At 35.0% G+C, this 19,007-nt stretch overlaps 1 protein-coding gene across 2 annotated transcripts in view; it reads left to right on the forward strand.

The window, feature by feature from the left end:
• HNRNPLL (heterogeneous nuclear ribonucleoprotein L like) overlaps window positions 1–18,661 on the forward strand; it is a 37,687-nt gene extending 19,026 nt beyond the window's left edge. The window contains exons 7-13 of one of the 2 annotated variants that reach the window (XM_027033586.2): window positions 4,236–4,307; window positions 9,283–9,500; window positions 12,356–12,477; window positions 12,956–13,157; window positions 13,808–13,865; window positions 13,956–14,054; window positions 17,467–18,661. In XM_027033586.2, the coding sequence (XP_026889387.1) occupies window positions 4,236–4,307; window positions 9,283–9,500; window positions 12,356–12,477; window positions 12,956–13,157; window positions 13,808–13,865; window positions 13,956–14,054; window positions 17,467–17,522 (827 nt within the window). In that variant the 3' untranslated portion in view covers window positions 17,523–18,661. The remainder of the gene's footprint in view (window positions 1–4,235; window positions 4,308–9,282; window positions 9,501–12,355; window positions 12,478–12,955; window positions 13,158–13,807; window positions 13,866–13,955; window positions 14,055–17,466) is intronic. The other variant, XM_027033587.2, reaches the window with a different exon arrangement.
• Window positions 18,662–19,007: the final 346 nt, after the last annotated feature.

Below are 19,007 nucleotides of genomic sequence, written 5' to 3' on the forward strand. Positions count from 1 at the left end.
ACGCCCGCAGTTCAAGGACTTGCATTTCTCCAAGCAGCTCTCTCTCTTTGGAGGAGAGGAAACTGATTCAGAATATTCCTTACAAACTGCAGACTTGCACACTGCTTCTCTATGGAAAGGACTTTTCCCCCAAGCTGGACAAGGCATTAAGAAGGATAGAGGACTCCAGCAGGCTGACTCTACACTTCATCATGCACAACATCGGCATCAGCAGAAAGCCCTCTGAAAAACTCAGACTTGCAATTCACCTTGACTGCATACTGCATGCACCATCACCCCAAGTTTTTAAAGGAGGACACTTAACAGTACTTCAGACTTGCATGGGATGAACACCATGATAGACTGTGCCCATTTATTCAAGTTGTATGTATATATTGGTCTGATTTCCCTTAAGGTTTCAGTTGTAGAATTTAAGATTTTTCACTAACGGGTACTAGAACTTTATGATGTTGTAAATCTTAACGCCCATTACTGTAACTGTTTGCAGCCTAGATTCAAATTGTTAATTGGCAAATAACCAGGGCCAGATTATCAACAGGCCTTAAGAACTGCTTATGCTCAACCAATCCACACAGATATTAGAAAGAAAAGGAATAGAAAGGTGCACACACCTGCTGCACCTAAGTTTACTCTTTTGGGTTTTTTTTTTCCTTAACTGTGGACATTGACTAGATTAACCTGATGATGAAAAGATGCATTATATGTAAAAGACGATCTCTGTGTGGTTTGATTTTTTTTTTTTTTTTTTTGTAAAGTGGCTGTTCATAAGTTGTCACTTTTTGTAACAATTTAAGGTTATCACTCATGTTAACTTGTGTAACTAGAAATTTTGACATTTCAAATGTAGGTGAAAGTAACATGTCTGTTCAAGGTAGACAATATTTAAACTTGATAAATCTTAAAGTAAGAGCATTTCATTTGAGATGCATTTTCACCTATAACTGATAAATGCTAGGTTTCATGAGCATAGATCTGACTGATAAAATTGTTCAACTAACTGTGTGGCAATTCTGGAATATACAAATTAAAATGTGGATCTTGTAAAAACAAGGGGGCTGCAGTATTGGCTACACCTCAACTACAATATTAGTGTTGGAACCACGTGTTGAAAAAACTCACCAAGATGAGCATATCTGTAAAAATCCACAAAGTAGGAAAAATTTTTATGGCATCCAAAATATCGTGGGCAGTAGGTACTCTATAGTGCACGTATGTATTCTTGCCAAAAGAAAAAAGAAGACAATGTGATGATCTTTTGCATGTTCAAATATTTAGGACTTTGGGTGATTGGCCCCTTAATTCTCAATTCTTAGGAAATCATCTTGTCTTATGCATGGGGTTGCAAACAGGTTTGTATTATAATGCAGCTTCGGCTGGACCCCATGTTTTTCACTACTCACAAATCCACTTGGCATAGGCTTAGTACAGTTGAATACAGCATTGGAAAACAAAGCCTTAGTACTCAAACAACAGAACAAGTGGTTGATGAGAAATCTCTCACTTCTGTCAAATTATAGTCAGTTATTGAACACTTTTTTTTTTTTTTAAACTCTTTTGAAATAGCTCTGGTAACCTTTCTCTTAATGTCTCTTAAAACATTGTAGATATATTTCTTATTAATGTTCACATCTGTTCTTTTAGAAGGTCTGAAGTTAATGCAGAGCCAACTTAGATTAGTTTTTCATACAAGTAATTAGCGTCAGAAAAGGTTACAAATGGGTGAGATATTTAAATAGCAAAATATAAAGAAGTAAAGTAGAATTTTACTTGGTTATGTTTCAAGGGAAAAACTCTTGTTTTCTAAATCCTTACAGATACTTGTCTGGTGAGACCATACCAGTTTACATTCTTGAAGTCTTGTGACTTCCTCTTCTACTCAAGTTGATACTGAATTGTAACTTTTTTTTAAGTTTATTCATTTATTTTGAAAGAGAGAACACAAGAGACAGCATGAGTGGGGTAGAGGCAGAGAGAGAGGGAGAGAGAGAATTCCAAGCAGGCTCCACGCTTTGTGCCAGGCCCGACGCAGGGCTCATTCTCATGACCCTGAGATCATGACCTGAACCAAAATCAAGAGTCAGGCACTTAATCCACCGAGCCACCCAGGCATCCTGTGAATGAATTGTAACTTTTTCTACTAAAAAGAGCTCTGTAATAAATACAACCTCATTTTTAAAAGTCCTTTTCAGCCCAAATTACATTTTAGTGTGAAAAATTCTTAGCCTGGACTCCAGAGAATCACTCCAGAAACGTTAAGCAAAACTTGTCTATGTGTACATCTTTTTGGGGAGAATGTACACAGATTCCATCAGATTTCAGATGAATTCATGAAAAGTTTCAAACTACTGTTTATAGACTGATGTAATTAGTGTTTGACTTTTCTGCACACTTCTGTTTTATGTGACCTTATATTAGGTAGTTAATGCTTCAAATCCAAAGAACTATTAATAATGACAATATTCGGCTGAAAGATACCTTAGGAGATTATCTACTCTTAACTCCTTCATTTTATGAATGAAGGTTGTGAGTTTATGTAATTATCCAGTGAATTAGTGTTTAAGTTGGAATCTTCTGATTCCCAATCTCTAGTGCTCTTTCCTTTATAGGACACTGTTAACTATATCAATAAAACTGAGTCATGAAGACATTATGGTGGTTTTAGTTTAAGATTGCTTAGATCAGATGAGGAATTGTATGTAGTGTTGGGTGGCATACTTAAGTAAAGGAACATTAACAGAAGGGATTAGCAGACTGGATTGATTCAAGAGGAGTGAGACTTAAATGATGATACTGGATGCTGGAACCCGTATAATGGAAAGAAGGAGCTGTGAATGACTGGAGAAGAAATGACTGGGGAAATGGAGGAGGGATCTTAATAACTTGGAAGCTTTTGAAAGGGTCTTTGGAGAAAGACTAAGTCTACGAGGCCTCAGACGGGATAGAATATGGGTAGAGGACCAATTTCTATACAATATAAACATTAATTTTCTCATTATTTAGGACTAACTGAAAATGTAAGGGAAAGTCATGAGAACCTTGTTAATTGGTGTTGGGTAAGCAGAGGCTAGATGATTCCAACTGATAGGGATAATGTAAAGAGAATTTATACAAAATAAATGGAACAAGATGACCTCTTAGGTCCCTTTTAATGCTATGATAACTTCAAATAGGTACTTAAAATTGTACTTCTCTAGGCTGAAGTGAAAATTATTTCTCATCTCCCATAAACCTCATTTGTTTAGGTGACTAAGGATTTATAGAAGGCCTCTCTCTAAATTTTCAAAGATTAGAATTACCAGACTCTTAAGATACATTAAAAAAAAAAAAATCTTATTGGGTGCTATGATTTGATCAGCAAACTTTCTAAAAAGCATTGTACAATAATTTCTAAAATTTACCAACCAACATAGGAAGTGCTATTTTAGAAACTTGTAAGTAATTTTATTATTGATCTCTCATTCTAGATTTAGGAAAATTGGCATGCCTTTCCTGAAAACATAGCTAGAATAAAAATTATCTTTTAGGAGTATTGTAGTACTCTCATCCAATAATGTAGCCCCCTTGGTTAGCTTTATCTTGGCGTATTTAAACTTTGGAGGGTGCTCATAGTCCTGCCTGGTGTTAAGGTCTATAGACAATGACCAATCCATGCTATAATATGGGCCAGTGATGTGCAAATTTCCAGCTCTCAAGTCAGTAGGTGTTTGTAAATATGTGTATATACATACAAAATACTCTGTGTTTACTGATTGTGAAACCATGTAATACAGGTTGTTGTTGGCTTATGCTGAACTTCTTGAAAGAAGCCCACTTTGAAAATGTGTTGCTGTTGAAGCTAATAGTATGATTCAGGTACTGTCTTTCAAAAGTACTGCACTTAAAGCTTGTTTTAAAGACATGTATTGGTAAAAACTTCTGTACAGTGTCAAACTCTAGCATTGTGTATGTTCACTTTCCGAAAAGTATCCATTCTTTCCTTAAATTTGAAAGTGTGATTGTATTTGGCACTTGCCAAAAAGATATTTTCAAGTTAAGTGGAATTTGTTAGATAGAATTACTTCCTTAAACTTTTGGTGTTTGTATTTAAATTGGATATGAATGGATGTTTAAAGTTAACCAGGAATCCTATTTCTTTTATGAATTGTAATGGATGTTTTGAATGGGTGTTTCCCATGTGAGAACTGTTAAGTACTTGGGTCAAAATTGTTAAAACCATGTTTCTACTTTTGTGTCAGATAGAGGAAAGGGTCGCCAGAGACAAGCCATTTTGGGAGAACACCCTTCTTCGTTTAGACATGATGGCTATGGTAAGTTTGTCAAGGCAGAAGGAAGGTAGTATAGACAAACTACTAGAATTTTTGCATTTCTGATGAAGAATGGCACATTTCTTGTCTCTATTTTTCCTGCTCACCTGACTTGGTTTATAGGGGATTAGTCACTTATAATGTACTCCCAAGGAGTTGTCCAAAATCCTTTGTTTTCTTAGGATATTGATATATAATCCTTGAGATGAATGAGAGCTACTGGTTGGAGATTGAAAAGCTTTTTTACCATTTTGTTTTGTTTTGGTTTGGTTTTGATTTTGATTTTGATTAGTAGTGGGTTCTGGTCTGTTAGAAGACCAAAAAGAGATACTGCTTTAGTAAGTATATTTTCTTCCATTATACCAATTATGAGCAAAGAGGAACTTTGAGTAATAAAGGCAGAAAGGATGGGGTATTTGTCCAAAAGAAATATGTTTTCTTGTTAGAGCCTTAAGTCTTTTACAGTTAAGACAGTTCTACAGTTGGTATTTTGGCTTTGGCTAAATTTGTTTGTATTTAATTCCTCTTTTAAAAATTCTTAGTTTTAATGTTTGGTATATTGATAAGATTTAAGATCATGAAACCTAGAATAATACTCTTCCCCAGGAAAAAGTTAGTTATCAGACTATTGGCCTTATAGGTAGATGTTGAGAATTGCTACTGATAAGTCTTGTAACTGGTTAGAGGTTCTGTGATTTTAAATATTTTTTAGTTTTAAATAGTTAGTGACCCCACCTAGTCTGTGGTTTAAAGCTGAAGTATGATGCTATTAGAAGTGGTATAGAAAATAGAAATTGCTATATTGTGCTCTCAGGATTTATCTTTGAAAAGCTTCCAGTGTTGCCTGTTTTCTGAAATGTTTTCAGCATGCCTGCGTGTTTGATCATTATTCTTAGCTGTGAGCTTAAGCTTATTCCTTAGTTTGTTTTTTTGAACTCCAGGATTTATTACGTGTGTGTGTGTGTGTGTGTGTGTGTGTGTGTGTGTGTGTGTTCAAGTTGCTATGGTAGTCTATATGGCAGAAATGATTGAAACAATCTGTTCTGTCTAAACAGTAAGTGTGGTATAGGATGAAAATCTTACTACAATTATTTTAATGAGCTCCTTGATAATTTTTCTTAGCTATTTCTTTGACAGCATAAATATTAAATCTGGTCATAAGGATGGCTCTGCTCCTGTAGTAAAGAAACACTTATTAAGAGCCCACTATGCTTTCCATAATGGAGGGTTTAAAAAGAATTGTAATCACAAGTTTGTAGTGTAGTTGTGGAGTATATGTGTCATGGCAGTCAGCTGAATGCTAAAAATTGTTTAAATGTTTTGCCACAGGGTCTAGAATAACCTGTGAAAGAATAAATGAAGGACAGAACCCTACTGTGGTAGTGTTGACACTATTTTCTTGGTATGGATTTTCAGAGTTGCTTTTCTTTGTAAAATCCATCTTACCGAAAAATTATATAAACAAAACTATGTTATATACCCTAGAAGAACTTTATAGTTTTAAAAAGCTTATTGTCCAACTCTTTTTCAGTTTCAGACCCCAATTTAGTGTGTGTGTGTGTGTGTGTAAATTTTAAAATATAAGCTTACTTAAAGAGAGGTGTAAAATTCTTTACATTGGTAGTTAAATAGGGATCATTCTGGAGAGTCCTGCTCAGCAGGAATGGTTGTGTAGGGACCATTCTGAGCTCTGTCCATTGAAGCAGTTACCTCTCTGAGGAAAACTTGTTCTTCTTTTCTAGGGAAGTAAGCAGAATAGAGTATAAGAGGAGAGAGAGAGATGAATAAAAAGAGGTAGAGAAGTAAGGTGAGGAAATGGGGGAAAAAGTAAAGAAGATGGGATTAGGTGCTAGTGACATTGAGACTTTTTTTTTTAATGTTTATTTATTTTTGACAGAGAGAGAGAGAGAGAGAGACAGAGACAGAGCATGAGTGGGGGAGGGGCAGAAAGAGGGAGACACAGAATCCGAAATAGGCTCCAGGCTCTGAGCTGTCAGCACTGAGCCCGATGCGGGGCTCGAGCTCACACACCGCCTCACACACCGTGAGATCATGACCGAAGTCAGACACTCAACCGACTGAGCCACCCAGGTGCCCCAGAGACTTTTTTTTTTTTTTTTTTTTTAAGAGAGAGAGCGGGGGAAGGAGCAGAGAGAGGGGGAGAGAGAGAGAATCTCCACGTGAAGCTAGATGTGGGGCTCTATCCCACAGCCCTGGTATCATGACCTGAGCCGAAATCAAGAGTCAGACACTCAACCGACTGAGCCACCCAGGCACTCTGATACTGAGCCTTTTAAAAAACATTGCAAATCACAGCTGTGTGCCTTCAGATGAGTAGTTCAGCAAAACCAGTGTATTTGCATTTTGGTGTCATATCGTAAGTGGCTTTTCTTTTATGATGGTGTAGGAGAAAGAGGAATAGAAAAGATTTAATTTTTAATTAGATTAAATTTATTCATTGATTTATTATAGCAGTATAAATCTATGCTTTCAGAATATTTTAAATTTTTTAATTTGGGGAGCCCGGTCCTATGAGATAAACTTGCAGATGCCCTCATATTTGAAAAGTATGATTTTTGCTACTTTTATACAGATTTATTTGCTGTGAGCCTAAGAAAAGTTTATATATTAATTGCTAGTGTCTTTGGATATGCTCCTGGACCAAAGATTTTAAAGTATCAAAGATGAGAAATGCTATTAAAATGACAGTAATGCCATTTAGGTAGTATTTTCCCACATAAGTGAATTTTTTAAATACCAGAAGTATTAGCTGTTTAAGGATCAAAATATTTTGCGTGAACTTTTTGTTTTATATATAGAAAGCTTTTAAAGATTTCTATTTTTTCTTATCTTCTTAAACAATATAGGCAGCAATGTAAATAGCATAAATAACATAATTTAATCCTGATGGCTGAGGTCATAAGTACAAACGTCAGTTATTCTCTTGCACTGAATTCAGTTGTTACCTAGGGCAGTGAATCTCAGCATTTTTGGACCTTGGAGAACTTAAGTAGAGTGGAAGTTTCCACTGCCCATCTAGCACATACACACATCTTTCTACTTCCTATGAAAAAGAATATTTAGTGATAATAGTGAAATGTCATTACTGTACAAGCAAATGGTGGTAGTGTAATATGTATGGTATAATATGTATGTGTGTGTTTGCAGTAGGGGTAAGAATGATTGATATTTGACCCCATTATATGTATCACTCTAAATTAGAGGCCAAAATATGTATAGTTACTAACAAGTATATATTGATGAGCTATATTGATTGTTTTAATAAACTATCAATTCCCAGCAGGAAGAGCAGTTGAATTCCAATTTAAGGCAACACTGATAGCGATGAATTGATAAGGTGTTTCTGCCTTCATGAAGTTGTAGGAATTCACACTGTGTGTGTGCTCAGTGGTAGTGTTGCAGAATTGTTATGAATGGCAGCTATATTTAGAATACTGAATTCTGAATTGGAGTCCACATAAGTTCTAATAGCATGCTGTGAATACCAAGATGTAGTTTCTTAGTGACTGACTTAGTAGATGACAGTTGTCCCTTAGTCTTGGATAAAAATGAAAGTCAGTAGTATTATATACGCTTTACTTCTTGAGAAATGAGGAAAAGACTTGGGTTTTTGGATTGGTTTCTTGCACACCAAGAAGACCTTTGCATGTTACCAGAGTATGCTTCGATTATGTAATCACTAACTCAGGAGCACTGAAGGTGTATGGATTTACATTTCTGAGCTGTATCTCCATCTGAGTTGCTGCTTTTTTTTTTTTTTTTTAGTTGAACTACAACTAACATACACTGTTGTATTAGTTTTGGTTATACAATATAGTGATTGGACATTCTATACATTATGCAGTGCTCACCACGAGAAGTGTGGTACCATATAACGTTACTACAGTGTTATCGACCATATTCCCTGTGCTGTACTTTTTATCCCTGAGACTTAATTTTTTTTTTTTTTTGTAACTGGGAGTTTGTACTTCTTAATCCCCTTCCTATTTCACCCCCCTCCCTCCTTGCCTCCCACAACCTCCAGTTTATGAGTCTGTTTCTTAGTTGCTTCTCAGTTCTTACGCCTCTCTTCTTGCTGTTGTGAATGTGCCTTATGCCTGCTTTTAGTATCGGTTTCTCCAGACTCCGTCCTCATTCCTGTCTGTTCCATTCACTTTAGCTTTATTTTTCTTGTTACTTCCAATCTGTTATGGATGGGAAAACCAGATAGAGTTGTTTAGAACTACTCTAAAGTTAGCATGTTGATTCTTAATAAGGATTCTCAGCGCGAGACATAGATTTATGTGTGTTTCTGTGACAACAGTTTCAGACACTCAGCCATTATTTTCTTCTGGGCTCTTGAATTTGTTTCAGATAGTGCAGGGTGCTGAATAAATGACACCTTTGCATAGGTGAGATATTAACTAAATTAGAGGTTTAGTTTCCTAAATTAGAATTGGGGGATAAAATACTAACTAGAAAGCACATTATAGTAAAATATATTCAAGGAGGCAGCTTTTCATTGGAATTAAAGAGATGTTCCTTTTGTTATATCTGTATATAGAGATAGTTTCTGAGATTTCGTTGTGTATGTTACTGTATTATCCTCCAAAAGATTTTGGCAGGAGGCTTTTAAAAAACTTTTGAGGTATAATTTATACACAGCACCCTAAAGTTTTACACTGATTTCCCCTTATTCCCACTATCTATGGCCTGATTTTGTATACTTCTGGTTCAACAATATTTTTAAAAATACAAACTTAAAGCCTGATGTATATGCAGGGGTGTGCAGGTCAATGTATATAGGATCTGATACAAAGAATTACAGATTTTATTAATCCTCACAGGTTATTTTTGAATATTAACACATTTGAGTTTTCCTGGGACATACACCAAACTAGTTAATAGTAAGAGTTTACTTTTTGTGTGATGAAGCGTATCTGCTAAAGTTGTGTTTTGTTTTGTATCATTTTTATAGGCTCCCATGGTCCTTTATTGCCTTTACCAAGTCGTTACAGAATGGGCTCTCGAGATACACCTGAGCTTGTGGCGTATCCGTTACCACAGGCTTCTTCCTCTTACATGCATGGAGGAAATCCGTCTGGTTCAGTTGTAATGGTTAGTGGATTACATCAGCTAAAAATGAATTGTTCAAGAGTGTTCAACCTATTCTGCTTATATGGAAATATTGAAAAGGTAAGTTTCATTTCATATTAATTTCTTTTGCTAGGATATCTAGCAGGAAAGTCTGAATAGGCAGTAAATACATGTGTCTTCGCCTTTTATTGGGAACATACAAGTTCTTTTAGTAGTAACCAATGTACGCTAAAAATTCATTAGGTAGGAACTTCAGAAATTGTTTTTTGTTGGTAAGTGATCGGTATAGGTTGTTGGTACTAAAAATACTTTAAAAATAGAAGTCTAAAACAGTTTAATCAACCACTAGAGTATTATAGACATAAAGCCTGTATTAATTTTATCATTACAAAGAGTTTCTGTCTAGCATTTAACATGTTGAACTGTAGAATTTGAAAGAGCAGTTACTTTCGTGGAGCTTGAGCACAAGTCATGAATTTTTAGGAAAATCCTGGATTTATATACTTGGCCTTCTAAATGCTAGAGTTCTAGTATCTTCTGAGGAACAATGTGCTTTTAGCTCTATCAGTATTTGAAACTGACCCACTTTGAAAGAATGTGTCCAAAACTTTGTCTGGAGGCTTATACTCACTCAAAAAGTAGCAAAACATTTAAATTTTATATATTTTAAAGATCTTTAAAGAGCTGTAACTTTGTTTTCACTAGGCATCTATTTCCCTGATCTGTGATGTTTTGTTCATTGATATAAATACTTAAAATAGTTCTTATCATAAAGTAGATGCTAAACTGTTTTTTAAAGAATCATGGAAAATTTAACTGGGGAAGTGATCGGTAGTCTTAAGTCACCAATTGTTCGATACCCTTGCCAATTTGAGTTTCAGTACTGAGGTAATGTTATTTTTCTCTATTGTTTTAAGTGATTTTAGTGTTCTTTTCACTACAATAAAAAGGTATAAGCATGTGAGTCATAAATGTGTGGGAGGGGGAGCATGGCTTGAATAGTTGGTACTCTTAGTTCTTACTTGGTTTATTAATTCTAAAGCCTCCTTGATCTGAGGAAGCAACTCAGAAAATCTCTGAGACAAGAATTTCCTCAACATAACAATTTGACCACATTTAGAAAAGAAAGAAAATTCCACTTTTGGTCTAGGGCTAACATATGGGATATCTCTGCTTATGTAACTAGCCAGGAATACAGGGGATAGATTTAGCAATACTGGGAGAAGTAGTCCAGAATTTTTTCACACAGACATTTATCTTAAGACACCTAGGTGTTAGTTAAGGTTTAGGAACTGCATGTTTGATGACTAAATGGGCTTTAGTGTGTATTTTAGCCTTATCACTTAGGTTGTCTCTTTGTGCTTATCATATTTGTAGATAATCAGAATCAGGCAGTTCAATCAACATCTTTAGTATATCTTTGTCTTTTGTGTTATGAACTAATTGTCTCATGATTTAGAAACATAAATCACTTTGTGTGATAAATGCAAAATCTTCTGTGTGCTATTTGAACAATTCTAGTCCCATATCTCAAAAATTTTTAAACATTTTAAATAATATATTATGATATACTAATCTCAAGTTATGATAATCCTTTAAAAGACCTATATATAGTTAATTATTCCTCACCTTTTTTTGAGATTCATGAATATAAGAGCTCCATATTTAATATATTTAGTCATTATTAGATTTGTAGGATGTTATTGGATTAAATCAATGTATAGAAATTTTGCCCACAAGAAAACAGTTGATTTCGAGCAAAGCTGAAAAGTTCTACTATAGCTGAGTTTTGTTTAAATACAGGAGCAGTATAAAAATGCCAAGATAGCCCGTTAAAAAGGATAGTTAGTTGCAAGGGTGGGTATAAATGCTATGCTGCATTTGTTGTGTAAATATGTTTGTAGTGTTCTTTTAAGGCTAACAAATAAGAAGGGAGTATATTCAAGGTATCGTGAATGTTAGTGGTACAGAATAGCTATTTCAAGGACTTTCCAAGGGGCGGGGTACTATGCTGAATAATTATCATACTTTAACCCATCTAACCCTCGTTACTACATTGTTCTATATTAAAATTGGAATAATATAAGAGGATAAGTATGGCCTCTGTCCAAGATGTTATGAGAACTTGTGAAGTAAAGCCTGTGTTTTAAAGTGCCCCTAACCTTGTACAAGCCTTCCTCCTGGCAGTGCTGTCTCAAGGCCATCTTGTATTATTTCTTACAGTATCTTGAGTATTGCCTTAACAGCATTCTGAAAAGTCGGTAATTACTATTTACTTTAAAATTTTTGACCTACCTACCAGAATATAAGTTTCAAGAAGACTGTGTCTATTATGTTCACCATTAATTCCCAGTACCTCACACAGTGTTTATCAAAATGTTTGAGGCACCTAGTAAATGTTTGTTGAATGAGTAAATATTGTTGAATCCTACTAGATGTTATCGTTATCTCCATTTCATAGGGAAGTCTGTGGCTCAGGGAAGTGAAGTAAATTGCCCCAAATCACACAATAAATAGCAGAGTCAGGGTAAGCCTGTGCTCTTCTTTATTGTGCTATATAATAGAATTATAGTCTTCCTTTTTTTTTAAGTTTATTTATTTATTTTGAGAGGGAGAGTGCATGCACACAAGCAGTGGGAGGGGAGAGAATCCCAAGCAGGCTCCATGCTGACAGTGGGAGCTCAATTTCATGACCCATGAGATCATGACCTGAGCCAAAATCAAGAATCAGACATTTAAGCGACTGACCCATCTAGGCGCCCCTATCATCTTCCTTTTTAACTGTTGAATTTTGATAAGAGCTAGGGGTGTGTAATAGCACAGCAGAATAAAGTCAAGATTCCAGGTGATCTTCTGTATTTGACATCAACCACTTAAATCATACTATCTTTCAGAAATTCTGTTACTGTAGAAGGGAAATAAATAGTTACCTTTTTGGGATTTTGTATTTACAGGTAAAGTTTATGAAGACCATTCCTGGTACAGCACTGGTAGAAATGGGTGATGAGTATGCTGTAGAAAGAGCTGTCACACACCTTAACAATGTCAAATTATTTGGGAAAAGACTTAATGTTTGGTAATTATCTTAAGTGGTAAATTTTAAAAGTGTTAAAAAAAAACTTCATTTTTATTAGAAACATTAATTTCAATTTCAGAATATTTTAATGTAATTGAGAGCACATTTGAAACTAGCACCTATAATGTTACCATTTTAGACAAAGTATGTTAGGGTCATATAATTCAGGTTTTGCTCACCTATACCTAGTTTTTAGTGTTACCATAAAACAGCATGTAAAAATGGGCAAGTTTTATGTAAAGTTTCCTAATACAAGACTGTATCTAAGCTATGAGTGATGGATTATAACTCAAACTAAATTTAAATATTCAAATAAATGTGTAAAATATTAAATATTTAAACCACATTTAAAATAGCTACATTTGTCTTATTTGTTAAAATTGAATGCAGGCATATGTATTAACATTTCGAGACTGTCTACTTGCTGCTTTTTATCTAACAAGCTATGTTCTGTACGTTTTTCCTTCCCAATCTTTAGTGTGTCTAAACAACATTCAGTTGTTCCAAGTCAAATATTTGAGCTGGAGGATGGTACAAGTAGCTACAAAGATTTTGCAATGAGCAAAAATAATCGCTTTACAAGTGCTGGTCAAGCATCTAAGAATATAATTCAGCCGCCCTCGTGTGTGCTGCATTATTATAATGTTCCATTGTGTGTCACAGAGGAGACCTTCACCAAGGTGGGTGCTGAAATAGAGTTGTGCAGAATGTTCTGTCTTATTTTAAAATTTAAAATATTTTAGCCTCATTTTAAAGTCTTGCACTGTTCATCTACTTTTGATGTTAATAGTATTCTGTTATTTATTTGGTACTTTATAGTTCATTCTTTGGTCATTGTACTTTTCTGGCTTCCATTCTGCATTAGTCTTTTGTTGGTTTGTGGCTCAGTCTTTTTGAGAGTTGGATTGAGAGTGAGAGACCTTACTTCTGGAATCAGAAAGTTCTTTTACTATGCCCTTAAATCTTGCCCATAAAAAAATGTTATCTATCCCTACCTTTTTGCCTAAATGTAGGAAATATTTCAGAAAAGAATTGATTTTCTGGAACTCCACTCCCTACCTTAGACACTAGATAAATCTTGGTCAGCTCTGAAAATATGTATTTCAGTTACCAGTTTGTGGTTTTATTGTATAGCACTAAATAAGTTACATAGTTCACAGAATATCACTTTTTTTAGTTGATTTTCTCCTAGAACTTACTAATCTAAAAAGTGTTTAATTTAATTCATGCATGCCAGTCTTAAATGCTGCCATAAATTTACTTTCTTAAAAAAACAGGAATATTATTATTTTGGCCATATTTTTAATGGAGTTTTACATTTCTTTGACAGTTATGTAATGACCATGAAGTTCTTACATTCATCAAATATAAAGTGTTTGATGCAAAACGTAAGTGCACATTCCCTCTTTTTAGGTTTTCTGGTTAAACTGATGACAAGCAAATAACAACTGGATTTGTGTTTCTTTGTTTTGTTTTAGCTTCTGCCAAAACACTTTCTGGGCTGTTAGAATGGGAATGCAAAACTGATGCAGTGGAAGCCCTTACCGCACTTAATCACTACCAGATAAGAGTTCCAAGTAAGTGAAATTGTGTCATAATTATTCAATAGCAGTTACTGTCAAAATATTAGTAATTTTACCATAACACTTACTGTCTTTTTAATATAGAGAAGTACAAAGTAAAAAGGCATATAAATCCCACCCCCCACACAATCCTTATGTTAGTTCCCTATTGCTTGTATAACAGATTACCACTTTCAGCAGTTTAAGACAGCAAACTGAGGGTCAGTAATCTGTGGACAGTTTAGCTGGGTATTTCTAGCTTAGGATCTCTCGAGGTTGTGGTCAAGCTGTTTTCTGGGTCTACAGTCATTTCAAGTCATGCTTGGGGACTGGGAAATCCATTTCCAAGTTCACTTACGTGGTCCTTTGCAAGTCCAGTCAAGTTACATTGGCCATTTCATGGCAGCTGGCTTTCTTCAGAGTAAGTGATCCAAAGGAAATGAGAGCAAAAACCAAACCAGAAGCCACAATGTCTTTTATACCCTAATATTTGGAAATGACATACTATCATTTATGCTGTATTTTAATTGCACAGACCAACTGTGGTACAGTGTGGGAGGAGACTGTACAGGGCTATGAATATCAGAAGGGTGGATCATCGAGGCCATCTTGGATGCTGGCTCCCACAATCCCTCTTGATGTTTTTAGAAGAAAGTAATACATTTATATGGTTAAAAAGCTTAAAGCACATAAGGGTACAAAATGAAAGTTAAAGGTTTCTACAACTTATAATCTGTTTGTCTTCTTTATTCCTCCTCCAGTGTATGTATATCGACATTTTAAAAATTTACATAAAATGTTTTGTTTTTTTTTAATATTTTGAGAGGGTGCATGCATGCACCTGTGCGTGTATAAAAGTGGGGGAGGGACAGAGGGAGAAAAAGGGGGAGAGAGAGAGAATCTTAAGGAGGCTCCTTGCTCAGTGTGGAGCCAGGTGAGGGGCTCAGTCTCACAACTGTGAGATGGTGACCTGAGCCAAAATCAAGAGTTGGATTCTTAACTGACTGAGCCATCCAGGCACACCCACAAAATGGTTCTTCTTTTTTGTTGTTGTTGTTGTTGTTAGCGCAAGTTGGGAAGAGGGACAGAGGGGGGAGAGAGAGAGAGAGAGAGAATCTTTTACTTTTTCATTTGAGAGAGAGAAAGCAGGAGAGAGGGGCAGAGGGTGAGAGACAGAGACAGAATCCCAAGCAGGCTCCATATTCAGTGCAGAGCCCAATGTGGGGCTCAGTCCCGTGACCCTGGGATCGTGACCTGAGCCGAAATCAAGAGTCGGATGCTCAACCAACTGAGCCACCCAGGTGCCCCCAAAATGGTTCTCCTGTACATATTCTTCTTTGCCTTACTGGTTTCATTTACTATGTCTTAGAGCTATTTCTGTATCAGCACATGCAAAGCCACTTTTTTTTTTTTTTTTTTTTTTTTTAAAGCACAGGCATAGTAGCTATTCATGGTAGAGATGTACCACAATTTGATTAATCATGAATACTGGTTTTAATTTGTATCAAATGAAATTGTCTCTCTGTTTAATCTTTCCAAAATGGTAAATGGCCTCTTTTTCTACCATGCAAAGAACACTCAAGTATATAACTTCTGAAGCCTTGTGCTGTGTACTTTGATCCTGGATCTAAAGGGTGTTAAAAGTTTATTTTTCTAAATATTGGAAGAAAAAATATTACTAACTTAATTAGGTATGATGAGGAAAGGAAAAATACACACTGAGGATTTATGGGTAGAATAACATATTGAGGATTTACTTTAAAATATTCTAGCTCCCAGGGGCACCTGGGTGGCTCAGTTGGTTGAGCATCCAACTTTGGCTCAGGTCATGATTACACAGTTCATGAGTTCAAGTCCCGCATCAGGCTCTGTGCTGACAGCTCAGAGCCTGGAGCCTGCTTCAGATTCTGTGTCTCCCTCTGTCTCTGCCCCTCCCCCACTCACGCTCTGTCTTTCTCAAAATGAATAAATGGTTAAAAAAAAATTGTTTTTTATATTCTAGCTCCCAAAAAGTGTGTGGAGGGTAGGTAGATAAAATAAGACTGTCAAATTTTGACAATTATTAAAATTAGGTGATAGAGGGGCACCTGGGTGGCTCAGTTGGTTAAGCGGCCGACTTTGGCTCAGGTCATGATCTCATGGTCCCTGAGCTTGAGCTCCGCATCGAGCTCTGTGCTGACATCTCAGAGCCTGAAGCCTACTTTGGATTCTGTGTCTCCCTCTCTCTCTGCCCCTCTCCAACTCATACTCTGTCTCTCTCACTCTCAAAAATAAATAAACATAAAAAATTAAAACAAAAAATTAGGTGATATATAGGGGTTTGTCATACTAATCTATAAATTTTTTTATGTTTGAAAATTTTAATTAAAAGATAAAAAATAAATAGGAATATCTCCTCATTTAACTTTTTAGTCACAAAAGTAAATTTTAGGTAGTGAATCATAGCTTAATATTAGAAGGTTTTTATTTATTTATTTATTTTTAAAGTTTATTTTTGAGAGAGAGATTGCAAGCAGGCTCCACCGGTAGTGTGGAGCCCGATGCAGGGCTTGAACCCAGGAACCGTGAGATCATGACCTGAGCCGAAACCAAGAGCCAGACACTTAACTGACTGAGCCTCCCAGGCACCCCTCAATAGAAGTTTTTTAAAGGCTTAAAATTACATGTATATTTGAGACATAGACAAGATAGTATATGAATGTTAAACTCCTTGGAGGCTAGAACAATTATTTATCTTTTTATCCTCTCCAGTGTCATGCAAATACTTGTTATTTATAAGCTTTTTCCTTTATAGGAATGTTTTTCTTGAAGGATGATAGCTTTTAATACATTAAGATACCAGAATTATTTCTTTGCATAATCAAGTAAGGAAGAATTATTTCTGTCTAGTCTGAAAAGTTAAGGAAAAATGTATAAAATGGAAAAATTTTTGTGGATCATACTGTTTTTATTGAGTAATTTTAGAATTTAATAGTAGATCTTCTGGAACTTTTTCAGTTTATTAATATTTTCCTATACATTCCAGTCTTGTCCCATTTCCCAGCCTGTATTTGAAATGGCTTTTATAGAGGAACTGCCATTCTAATGTATTCTGCAAAGGGAGCTTTGCTGGTGAACATAAGCCTAATCCTATACTATTTATCTGTAATGATTAATTAATTCACTAAGAAGCATTGAGTTCCTCTGTGTGTCAGATAATGTTCAGCAGTAGGAATGTAACCGTGGACAGAGTCCCTGTCTTCATGTAGGTTAACTGCCGGTAGCGATGTACAGAAGTAATCTTCCCCTTTCCTTGCATAGAAATTTTCCTTCTTTATGTTTCTGCTCCTGATGCTATACGAAGGTGAAATAATTGACTCTGCTAATTCAAGGTAATCTTGAAAGTTTGATGAAGTGAACTGTTAACTTTGTTTTTTAATTTTTACAGATGGTTCCAATCCCTACACATTGAAGCTTTGCTTTTCTACATCATCCCATTTATAAGAAGAGAAGAGCATGTTAGAATTTATGTTCACCTTTATTACAGTTTTAAAGCTACACTTCATTAAAAAAAATCTAAGATTGTTGATCTAATGTTGCCTTGCTTCCTTTGATTTAAGATCCTGTTCTGTAATAAACAAATATTTTGCCTTGAGTAAATTTGTTGTAAAGTTAAATATTGAATTGTTTTCATTTTAAAATAGAATATCATAATGTAGACTATCTACAGCTTCCTTGTAGATTACTCAAATATATGATTTCTAATCTTATTATTTTTCTTCCACAGTGAAAATATATTTGCATTCTTAATGCTAACTATCTGCAAGTATTTTTCCATTGTGTATGAGATTAATGCAGGTGAAAGTATTGCATTTTAATATTATAGAATTCCTATTATATGTTTAGATGTTTACGTATGTTGCAGTTATTCATATTAAACATAACTTGTATTTATTAAGTATTTTAATCAAGTTTGAGAATAACATTGCACATAATGAATTTTAAGTACTAAAGATTTAGCTGATTTTATATTTCTGAAAGGCTAACAGACATGGGTACACTTGTACAGTATGCACTCAAACTTATTTAAATTGGTGTAATTTTTTTTTTTTTTTAAGTCATTGTCCATTTGTATTGACATGCCTCTGTTTCTAGTTCCAGTTTGGAGATTTTATAAAGTTACAACAATGAGTTAATGTGTTCCATCTTCATTTGTTGCATGTGACTTGATCTTGAAAACACATCTGGTGTTTGGCATTGAGATTTTAATGGAAGGTTTATGATTAACAGTTCCTCTTCTTGCTAACCTGAGATCCGTGGATGGGCTTTAGGGAGTTTGTGAACCCCTTAATATTGGATGTAGAATTTTGGGTACTTGCATTTTTATTTTTTACTCTTGAATCCATCAGTAATATATGTATTTTTCTATATGGTGCAAGGTGCAAGGTGTAAGGATCTAATTTTATTTTTATTCCAAACAGATAGCTATTTGTTTCAACACCATTTATTAAACATTCTTTCTCCCATTGGAACTGTTTTTTTTCCTTTTTTTGGAAAATAATATATCTCAAGGAGGTGTAAGGACTAAACATGGTATTAAGAGACTATAGCACACTTGTTATCAAATTCATAGCTTTTTTATATAATAAAAATGTGATGTAGCCATTTTATATTTATCTTTAATAGAAGGGGAATATGTTTCATCTACCTAGAATAACTGAAGTCTATAGTTAGCAGTAGCAGTTTTGTGATCTTGAGACTTTTAAACAAATTTCCAAGTAGAAGTTCTATTTAGATCTTTTGTAAAAGTTTTATTTTGAATTTTAACATAAAAGCAGTCTGCCTTAATCCATTGAGAAATGAGGCAGGGGCTTAAAAAATTTTAGAGCTGTTGAATAGGAAGTTAAGATGGAAAGTAAACACACGTTAACATTTATTTCCCCTTGAATTTTAACAGCTGTGAACCAGTGTCCCTTTAGCCCTCTAAAG

This window comes from Acinonyx jubatus, chromosome A3 (genome assembly GCF_027475565.1).
Source record: "Acinonyx jubatus isolate Ajub_Pintada_27869175 chromosome A3, VMU_Ajub_asm_v1.0, whole genome shotgun sequence".
NCBI lineage: Eukaryota > Metazoa > Chordata > Mammalia > Carnivora > Felidae > Acinonyx > Acinonyx jubatus.